This window comes from Diorhabda sublineata, chromosome 8 (assembly GCF_026230105.1).
Source record: "Diorhabda sublineata isolate icDioSubl1.1 chromosome 8, icDioSubl1.1, whole genome shotgun sequence".
Taxonomy (NCBI): Eukaryota; Metazoa; Arthropoda; class Insecta; order Coleoptera; family Chrysomelidae; genus Diorhabda; species Diorhabda sublineata.
In genome coordinates this window covers 463,802-474,893 of record NC_079481.1, presented here as the reverse complement: position 1 = coordinate 474,893, position 11,092 = coordinate 463,802, and the positions used below count along the sequence as shown (strand labels likewise).

The following is an 11,092-nucleotide window of genomic DNA, read 5'->3' as shown; positions in this document are numbered from 1 at the left end:
AAAGTTTTGAATATATATTATGAAATATAAAATTAATTTACCTAATCTGAACATCGACATTCCGAATCTGACGTTTCGGTATCGTATTCCGATTCATCTCTCTTTTCTTCTTCTTCGGCTTTTTTAATCTTTCCGTTGCTAGTTCTTTTTTGTTTCGACCGCCCTCTTTCGGAATTATTGCTTCCATTTCTATGGCTCCCAAGTTTTTTTCGGAAAAATTTCTTCACGGCATTTTTCCGAGAATCGTTATTGCTAGTTTCAGCGTCACGTTTATTCTTGTTATCTAAAATTTATATATACTATACCGGATGTCCCATTTTCATATAAATGAAAAAAGTTACCAGCACAGTTACAAGGAAAATATGTTTGTTCGCTTTTTTCAGTTTTTTCTAATTGGTTGTTGAAAGTTACGGTTTTTTTGTCGTCTTTTGTTTCTAACTGTTCACGTTTTTGTTCGTCTAATATATCTGCTACGTGTTGCCGAGGCGGTTGATAGCATTTATTAATTACTAAACGCTTAACCTCAAAAACAATATTTTTAATTACCACAAAAAGTATAAACTTATGAGGAAATTGATTAATTGACGTAAAATTATAGAATAAAATAACGTACATTTTATTTTGGAAATAGTGATCTGGCAATATGGCATAGTAGCGCCATATACAATTCTATTTATGAAGCTATTAGAAAATCAATTATATTTTACTCATTATAAAGCACTTACATTACTGGGTTCATTTGTCACGTTTGGGACAATTGGATTTTCCGGTAATCTATTCAAATAATCTAGAATGTTATAAAAAAAGTCAACTTTTTAAATTGTTTTCAACACAGCAAGTTATGCAACCTATTTTACATCCTTGTAATACTAGTCACGAATATTTTACAAAATAGACACACTCTACAAATTACTAAAACAAAATTCTATCGATTTATAGAATAAAGTACTAGATTTTATACGAAATAACAATAAACAATTAAAAAGCATAGAGGTATTGTTGGATGAATTTGCTAGTGCTATAAGGTGAACCACACTTAAAAACAGCTTTGACAGATGACAACAAATAAACGCGCCTCATATATTTTATTGACAGACCAAAAATGGCCACATATTTCTATGACTTTGCAATCTGTCAAAAGAATGTAAAAATTGGGAAAAAAAAGTAGTTTTTAAATATGTACCTGGATATCGAATGTGGGATCCTTGTTGATACAAAATACCGGCGAGATTTTGAAAATCAGGAGTTCCTTCTAAAAGAAACATTCAAGAATCAAAATCTTCACAGAGTGTTTGATAGGAGCGGAAATTTCAACAACAATACTTACGAAAACCGGGTACTTGGTTATTAGTATTTAACAAATCCGAACAAGAAGTACTTTCATTTAAATGGAATTTAAATTTATACGCAGGTAATTGCTGGGCTTGAAAATAAAACGGATTCTGTGCTAATTGTTCTTGATATTCTGGCGACCTTAAACCCATTCCTGGATAAGTTATGGGGTAAGAGGGACTGGAAGAATTAGGTATATCGGTTCTTAAAACATTCGGTGATAGAGGATAAGAATTTCCAGACCACCTTTAAAAATAATAATCAATCGGCGAATTTGATTAAATTTTTAATATTTTACCGGTTTATTTGTGGATTAGGATGTGTTGATGGGAAAGAGTAAACGATCCCGTGAGGACCGTAATATCGTTCGGCTTGGATGTAATTCCCTGAATAAAATTGGGGATACCCGGAGGATTGTGGTGTTCCTGTTATGGTAGTACTCAATGTATCAAATAATTTTCTTTGTTTTTCTTGAGATACGAAAACGTTTTGACCATTCACAAATGTTGGGGCTGAAAATACATTAAATTGCTTGCACAAAAAGAGGGATATATGTTTGATTTTATGTTTTCTTTAAACTAAATAATTTTTTTTCATAAATTTCGTGTCATATTGAAAAATATTTACTCACTTGCTGTAAAAAATGATTCATCAATAACATTGGTACTGTTTAAAATAAATGGGTGGTTGTTCATGGCGTGAAACGAAAAATTTCGATGAAGTTATGGGTTGATTGATAATGAAAGTTAATTTTTGACATATATATCGAGATATTTCCCTCATTTTGTAAAGAGAGATTCACATAAAAATTTAAACTCTGATAAACTTCTAACAGTAGGTCGTTTACGAATATGTCACTTACTAATTGTTCGAAATGTTACTTATGATGTATCTTGAATTGAATTTGCACTAGATATAAACCACTATCATATGTATGTTACATATGAACTATTGAATTTATCGTGAATATGTGAACTACCCAATCCAAGAGTTACAATAAACCATTCAATATATGACTTACATAAGGACTACTTGATAGTCACTTGAACTACTCGATATGAGTTCCATCTGAACTACTCCATATAAGTATTACATTTGAACTACTAGGTGAATATAAGAATGTAAACAGTGTGTTTTTGTAGAATATTATATTGTAAAATGTATAAAAAAATAATATTTGTTATAAATTAGAAGCATTTATTTTGATAACCATTAACAATAATATAAAATAGATTCAAAATTGAAAACATTTTGAATGCAAATCAACTTTGACAGGACACTTCAAATCTTTTTTTTTAAACTGAAGGTAAATTGTACACAATACTGATGTCAAATTGGCCAATAGAGTCAGATGTAGATATTTTGAAAAAACAAAGTCGAATTTTAAATATATTTTCTATTCTATAATTATCACTTAGTTCTGATGAAATGACTCAATTGAATGTTTCCAAAAACCGAACGCTCTCCTATCTCTTATCGATATAATTGAAATTTTGTCCAGACACCTGGGAATCTAACAATAGAGCACTGATTTTATTATGTTCTTCTTTGATTTGAGCGAGCTGTTGATTGGCTTCTCTAATGTCTGGTTTTAATCCTTGATACACACTGAGTTCTTTTATTAATTTTTCTTTAGTAGTCTTCACTTCTTGTAGCTTTTGCGTTTCTTTTGTTATGTTAGGTAAATCGAACATCGGATCTTTCAACCAAGGATATTTTCTCTAAACAAACAAAATAATTGTAACAAATTGTAAATGAGGGTAAATTGACGAATTACCTCAAATTTAGACACTTCATTCTCATATCTTTTAGCCTTTTCTTCCAATTGTTGTATTTGCTCTAAACTCAAATTCGAAATACCTGCTAACTTTTGGTTTGAATGCTCAAGTTCTCTAAAAAATTTATAGAAAACTGTCTCTACAGTAAATTGCAACAATTTACCCACCAGATGCTTGAAATAATTTCAAAACAACAGAGTTATAGGTAATTATATAGGGCGTTTTATTAGAAAAATCAACTTTTATACAATGTGGCTTTATGAAACACCCTGTATATGCCGAAGTAATCGCAAAACATCAAAATTTCGATTCTCTATACCTTTTATATCAAAATTTTTTTAAACTTTCAAAAAACAGAGATATAGATAATTATATGGGGTATTTTATTGAATAAAACAACATTAATACCTTATGGGTTTAAGAAACACCCTGTAGATATCACAATAACTCGAATCACACTGTCTTACCTTTTTGCCATTTTGATGTCACCTGAAAGTCTTTCATTAATATTGATATAAATTTTAATACAAATTTTCAGTTTTGATAGATAATTATGATGTTTTCTCAACCTTTCTGTTTGGGATATAGAAGATAACGGTGTATTTATGAGAGTTTCTTTTATTTCGGATATTTTTTCAGATATATCTGTGGGTATTCTATTTTCGTCATTCAACATTTTTAGTCTTTTAAATATCATTTCTAGCCTAGCGTCTAAAACAAAATTTACATCTTGAAAAAACGTATTTTGAATATCATAAAAGTATTGAAAAATACTTGAATATTTAAAAAAAAATAGTACTAATTCGTTTATGTAACAAGTTTTTGTTTATATTATATTTAAGTATGTTTTATATTTATTATTCGTTCAAATACTTACTTTCCTCTCTGAGTACAAGCGTTCTTTCTTTAAGATAATCTGTATATAGTTGAAGTTCTGCTAATATGTTTTTACCAGCCATTATTAATAGAATATGAGATCAAATCAAAGTAACATTCACCGTAGTTATAATTTTTTATATTATTAAAATAAAAATTGTTTTTTTGGCAGTTTTTCATTACAACAAAAACATTTCAATACGAAACTTTCAAAGTTTTGACATTTGACTGTACCTGTCAACGTACTCGAGGCATTTTTTCGAGATGTCATCCATCAATGGATTATAAAAGGTGCGTTCCAATTGACGCTTATAATTATTGTAACATTTTGTATCGCTCTAATCCATTTCGCCCATTAAATATTGTTGGAAAAATAATTCACTTTTCACAATTGCAAAACTGATTTAAGTTCCACTTATAATAAAGTATACAGGTTATTCAATAATTATTTTTTTTATAATTAATATTATAATGGTAACTTACCTGCCTTTATCAAACACTCTGTATATACCGAAGTAAATGCAAAACATGAAAATTTTGATTCTCTACACCTTGTATATCAACATTCAGTCATATTTTTGAAAATATCATATATACATAATTATATAGGGTGTTTTTATTCGAAAAAGCAACTATAATATATTCTGGCTTTATTAAACATCTTGTATATACCCAAGTAATTGCAAAACGTAGAAATTTTGATTCTCTAAACCTTGTATATCAACATTCAGTCATATTTTTGAAAACATTAGAGATATACATACTTATATAGGGTGTTTTATTAGATAAAACACATTAGGCTTTATTAAACACTCTGCAATTTACAAAACAACTTCCATGAAAATAAAAAATATTCTCCCTTGTATTTATAGACGTAACAAAGCTACAATACAACTATGAATGTTGACATTCCGAAAAATTATTACTTTTCACGATAAATGGAAAAATTCAAGTTTCACAGCATCAAATATTGAAAAAAAAAATACTAAATCGTGTGATATCAATTTTTTAATGACACTTAGTAAAAATACGAGCAACTGTATAAAAAAAGAAGAAGAGTCACGCGAATATAAAAAACGTATCTTTATTTTTACTCAATTTCGATTTGAATTTCCTTCGATAGCAATTACTGTAAAATCGATTTTCTTTCCTCGATTACTTTTGTCTTCTCGATTCAATATACATTTCGAAAATTAGTGTGCTTACCCTATATATCCGGTACCTTACTCAATCGTCGAAAATTTATTATTTTTTTTTTAAATCACAGGTTGGTACCATTTAATTTCACTATTCAAACAACCGCTGACCAACTGATGATGTAACGGACTGAATTTACAAGAAACTACAACGTCTTTGTGATAATCATTCATTTCAATGACGGTTTTGAGTTGTTGAGGATTATCCGGTACGCAACAGGATAATTCGCTGCAATTATCATCAAAGGCCAACATCCTGATACCTCGATCGAAAGGCGAACAAATCACTCTACCATCCGATGAAAAACACAATTCTTTGATGAAACCTTTACCCACGTTCTTCTCTTTGATATAGTGCGTCATTCTCGGTAGATTCCTCACGATTTTGTTGCTATGTTCAGGATGTTGACGGAAATAAGTGTTGAAAGACGAATTTACACCTAAAACATAAAGTTTATTCGAATATAATCATCATAGAACAAATCTAAATCACTTTCTCATCACTGAAGTGATCAGTATAATAAGTTTTCAATAGTTTCTTACTGAAAAATCACCCTGTAGACGAAATGATACTATATCTGGATACTTTATTATGTATTCCTACCCTTTAGGTTCATTAACTCACATCAAAACATTTTTTTTCTGTTAGTTTCAATGCAACCCTCTCTCTAATCGCTGAAATGATCAGTATTGCATGTTTTTGGTTAAAAATCCACCCTGTAGACGACATGATACTACATATGGATCCAGTATTATGTATTACTACCCTTTAGGTCATCAATTTATCCGTATTACCATGTGACAACAAAATTCTACTTACCAATAAGACCTGTATTCAAAATACCCATCGTAGGCACTTGAAAATTTTCGAAAATATTCTGAGTAACTTGGCTAAAATCTCTATTGTGATTACTGTATTCTTCTAATGAAATATAACCCATCCATAGATCCGTGGGACGGTTATTTGTTTCGTTATCTTGTTCAGATCCTTCTGGTAATTCTTCAGAAACATAAGTAAAAGCGTTCTCGTAATCTTTGGGATCCCTACTTTGTATATCATGGACAGTGGTCCACTAAAACCACAAAAAAAATATGTAGATAACATAAATTTACTTAAACTCATATATACCTCTTCGTTTTCTTCATCGTTTAAATTTCTGGATACTGCACACCAACCGTGCGGATGTATCTGTAAAGAACTAATAACTTCCGCTTCGTTAGGAAAATCGTCAACGAATTCGATCCGGTTTCTTTTTCTCAAAGGGGAAAATAGATAATTGTAAACTGTACCAACAGGAAAACACTGATCGCTCATTTGCATCAACCTGTACAAACTAGGCTGAAACCATTAAAAATACCCCCATCAAATTTATTTGGATTGAACTTAATGGGTAATAAATGCTTACCCTGAACGACCTCAGATCTGTAGCTAAAGTAAGAAGATTTAAATCATGTATGATAATCATGAAACCGTTGGTTGTTGATATCACCATTTTCGTACCGTCTTCAGTTAATTTCATTCTCATTAGACCGTTCATTAGAAATACTTTATCATACATCATGTTGCTTTCGTTGGGGCTCTTCAAATTCCAAGCGTATATGCTACCATCGAAAGCTGATGTTACCATTACGTTATCTTTTTCTGACCATTCGATATTTTTAACCTATTTGTACCAAAAAATTGGATAATAATGCAAAGAGGTACAAACTCTAATAGGTAAAGTAAAACTAAACCCGCTCAGGCAATAACAAAAAGGTATGAAAAAATTCGGAAAATTAGCAAATATTAAAGAAAGTAGAAAAAAAACTAACATCATAGACTCTGCAAGAGGTAATCAGACAGAATAATAACAGAAAACAGACAGCATGGTGGACTGTTGAGATAAAAACACAATTAAAATTAAAAAAAAAAACAGAAAAAATGAAAGGAAAGTATTCAAAAGCTAGGAAATATATTAGAATTAGCACACTTTGGTTCAATTTTGCCACAATCCCATTCATAAAATGCTTATTTCACTATTTCAAATGATTTTATGCAATTATAACAATAGTTACTGAATATTTAGATGTTTGATAAAATCTAAATAATATTTCATACAAAATACAGTAAATTTTATCTAATAATGTTTCGAATATTGAAAATAAGTGAAAATCTTCAATTATAATAAAAATCTTTGTATTTATATCACAGAATTTTGTATTAAGCACTTACCCAATTCGAGTGACCATGAAGAGTCTTCATACAATATTTCAACTTTCTTATATCCCATATTTTAATTGAAGTATCATCCGAACAAGTAGCGAAATGTTTATCATTCAAAAATCTACAATTAAAGGAATTGAACACACACTTTTGCAAAAACCACGCGATTTTTGATTCACCGACGCTTCTAAACATTTAAATTGTATTTGAAGCTAAATTTTTATTACCTCACACAATTTACGCAATTCTGATGAGCATCGGGGATAGTATTAATTAATTTTTGACTAGCAGCATCTATAGTTATAACTTGTTTGCCTTCGCAAGCTGCGACTAACAATTTCCTGTAATATTAAGTATTAATAATATTTCTAACGTGTTTAATCGACTATAATACCCATCGAGACTGAATTCCAAGTTGAATATACCACCTAAATTTTTCTCGGTATTAATTTTATGACCAAGGTCGAAATTATGGAAATTACTGTATAATTTAAATGCTATCGAGTCGTCTAAACTAAGCTGATATTGTCTTAAACCGAAAGATCGTTTTTCTATTCTATCTAAGAAGCTTACATTGCATTCCACGTTACTTCCTATTCTTTGCGGTTCATTTTTATTAGATTCCATTTTGTAGATCGTATTTTCACATTTTCTAAGGTATCGATGAAATATGTTCACATTGATATTGTTTATATAAAAATTAACATAATTAAAGTTATTATGTACTCGTTTATTAAAATTCTATTGTAAACTTTGATTTTTAACTCAGTCAATATTGACATATGTCAAATTCTTTATAAACCAATCAAAAATAGTATAGAAGTGTCACGTGAAATACTGATTCTGGTTAACCTTCCATATCTAGTATAAATAAATATTTAACTATTTTTTTTTAAATCAATTTTGGAAAATTGAGAATTTTATTTATTTACAAATTTATTTAATTATTATTCATAATTTTTATCTCAAAAATTGAATTACAAATTTCGATGTTTATAATTAACATACGTCAAATCTTCGAAGGACCAATAAGCAAGATTACAGAAGTACCAGGTGAACTACATAGAGACTGATTAACCCTCCGTATGAAGTAATTATAATAATATTTAGTTTAATTAAAATATTATTTTAATTCGGAAAAATATATTTTGAAGAGATATATGATAAGCTCAAAATTTGGTTTCGTTTTAGTAGCAATTAGCGAATATCACATGTTTGAAGTTGTTTAATCAATATTTTATTCCAAATAACAAAATGTTTCATTCAACTAATATTAAAAATGATCGTAAATTAATCAAAACGTTGGAAAGAAAACCAAATTATATAGTATTAAGTTGGGAAAATTTATTTGATCGTAATAAAAAACGTAAATTACAAATATTAAATTCTATTAAAGAATGGCGTTGTATTTACTGGTAAGTAGGATATTTGAGAAAGATTTATGTAATCGTATACAGGTTGTCCCATTGAACGGTAGTTAAAAACGAGAACGTTTCTTGTTATAGGGGTGAAAATGATTGTTACAAAGTGGATAATTTAGCACCTTGTACTTGTTACAATTTTCGTATTAAATCTGACGATATGGACGATGAAAATTGGATTTATTTTAAAGGTGCTACCGACGAAGGTCCTTTCTATACCACAATGCATATGACTCGATACGTCAAATTAGGAAAATCGTCGGTTGTTAGAAAGATCGCGAATATTAGGTATGTCAATTTACCACAGGGATGACATAACAGAATACACTAAGAAAAGTGTATTGTTGTTCGATAAAATCGGAAATCTTTTACAAAAAAATTGAATAATAAATATTTTTTTTATCAATTTTTCGACTTTAAGGTATAGAATTAATATTAAATACGGACCGGGCGTATTCAAGTAGATTCAAACTGGTGATTGAAAAAGAAAGAGCATCGGTATAACAGAGAGAGAGAGAGAGAAAGATAGGTAATAGGTAAACCGATGGTCTTTCTCTCGAATCCACTCTATCTTTAATATCAACTCAATGGTTTTAGGCCATATTTACTAGACACCGAAAATAGGGAGAATAAAACACCTTTAATTCAATCAATCGAATTTAACGATATACAAATGATAAATTTATTGATATCTTTGGGAGCTAACGTTAATAAATCAGTTATTTATAATAAAAGATCTCCTCTGATGATCGCTATAGAAAAAGGACGACTCCAAATAGCGAGATTTTTAATAGATAAAGGAGCAGATGTATTTGCAAGAGATATAAACGATTTGAATTTACTTCATGTAGCTGTAGATACGAATAATTTGGAAAACGTTAAATTTTGTTTTGAATTGATAAGAAACGCGAATTTTAAAGACAACAAAGGATGGACTCCTTTACTACGAGCAGGTACATCTATTTTAGAAACATAAAAAATGATTTGACGACGATTTTTAATACTTTGAATATAACCTCGAAACTCACAATTACTGTTTCTTATAACTTTGGTGCATTGTGGGTTTTATTTTATACTAAAAATGACAATAATATTAATTTATTAGACGATATTAATCCCCTTTTGTACTGTTTTCTTCTAATTACAGATAAAGAACGAAATTCAATACAACGATTTGTAAAAACGCTTTTAACTCGATGTTATTTTGAGGTTATGTGGATTGTTTTCATTAATTCATACCATTTAGCGAATTATTTCGACTAAAGGACTATTTATTATCAAAATTAGTTATTTTAACAATTGTTTTCACCTTTTTATTTCACTTGATTTAATTTATCATAAATTTCTAAGCAGACGATATTTAAATTATGTCTAAGATGATGTGAGCCGTGAACATTAGAATACATATCAATGTATTGATAAAAAAATTATAAAAAAAAATGATTGTAATCTTCATTTTTATTGAAAGCACGTTATTTAAACCTACATTAGTCACCAATAAATCAAAGTTACTCAAATTATACTCTTTTTAAGTTATATTCAAACATAACCCTTTTTTCGTTCATTTCCGATGTTTTTTTTCAATTCTGGGTTTCCTCACAAAGGTCCAAAAGGTCGTTGAGGGAGACAATGATGTGTAGAATTATGGGTAATTGATAAATTTTTGTTAAATTTTTTAAAATAGCATCAACTAAATACTCGATGTGTTTAATGATGGCGTGAGACATTATGAATATGACATTAGTTACGAATAAACGATAATAAAATAATAATTAATAATAAAAACTATTTTGTTTGTTGTACAGAACAAATTGAAAAATTTTTTAAATTTGGTAAAAATGCCGACAGTAGGAATATTAGTCATAACGTCTACTGTCATTTCGATTTAATGTACTCGTACGCGAAAAAATTCATTGTTTGGACTTCACGTTTTTGTTTTTCGAGAACTAATTTTTCTAATTGTTCATCACGAACGGAAATTATCCTAATGTTTATAACAAATTTCAACAGAACATTTGAAACTTTATTAACTTAATCAAATTTCGTTTGTACAAACGAATACGTTTTATTAGGACTTATTTATTATTAATTGCAGCTATTATGGAAGTCTCCAAGGATATCATCGACTTTCTAATAGAAAATGGGGCCGATACAAGTGTTAGAGATAATAACGGAATCGATTTCGAGACACACTGTCTTTTAACCGGGGCCGTCTTTATGCATTGACCCAGGAGGCTCTGTCCAAGTGCCCAAAGTTCTGGGGTAAAATAATAGTGAAAAAACATG

The 11,092-nt window shown here is 29.3% G+C and overlaps 3 protein-coding genes across 3 annotated transcripts; 1 reads left to right on the top strand and 2 right to left on the bottom strand.

Moving 5' to 3' along the window:
• Positions 1-2,465: 2,465 nt before the first annotated feature.
• On the bottom strand, positions 2,466-4,213 carry LOC130447324 (uncharacterized). Its single transcript, XM_056784082.1, has 4 exons — positions 3,988-4,213; positions 3,578-3,821; positions 3,110-3,224; positions 2,466-3,053 (listed from the first exon to the last, which is right to left on the bottom strand). The coding sequence occupies exons 1-4, from the start codon at positions 4,067-4,069 to the stop codon at positions 2,799-2,801; spliced, it is 696 nt and encodes a 231-aa protein (XP_056640060.1). The 5' UTR covers positions 4,070-4,213; the 3' UTR covers positions 2,466-2,798.
• A 763-nt stretch (positions 4,214-4,976) lies between these two features.
• Positions 4,977-8,244, bottom strand: LOC130448179 (DDB1- and CUL4-associated factor 10 homolog). The gene is made up of 7 exons (XM_056785427.1): positions 7,780-8,244; positions 7,613-7,726; positions 7,395-7,506; positions 6,589-6,846; positions 6,312-6,521; positions 6,003-6,255; positions 4,977-5,622 (listed from the first exon to the last, which is right to left on the bottom strand). The coding sequence occupies exons 1-7, from the start codon at positions 8,010-8,012 to the stop codon at positions 5,243-5,245; spliced, it is 1,560 nt and encodes a 519-aa protein (XP_056641405.1). The 5' UTR covers positions 8,013-8,244; the 3' UTR covers positions 4,977-5,242.
• A 722-nt stretch (positions 8,245-8,966) lies between these two features.
• On the top strand, positions 8,967-11,032 carry LOC130447807 (fibronectin type 3 and ankyrin repeat domains 1 protein). Its single transcript, XM_056784830.1, has 3 exons — positions 8,967-9,094; positions 9,404-9,759; positions 10,902-11,032. Exons 1-3 carry the CDS (start codon positions 8,967-8,969, stop codon positions 11,030-11,032), a joined length of 615 nt encoding a protein of 204 aa, XP_056640808.1.
• The last annotated feature ends 60 nt before the right edge of the window (positions 11,033-11,092 follow it).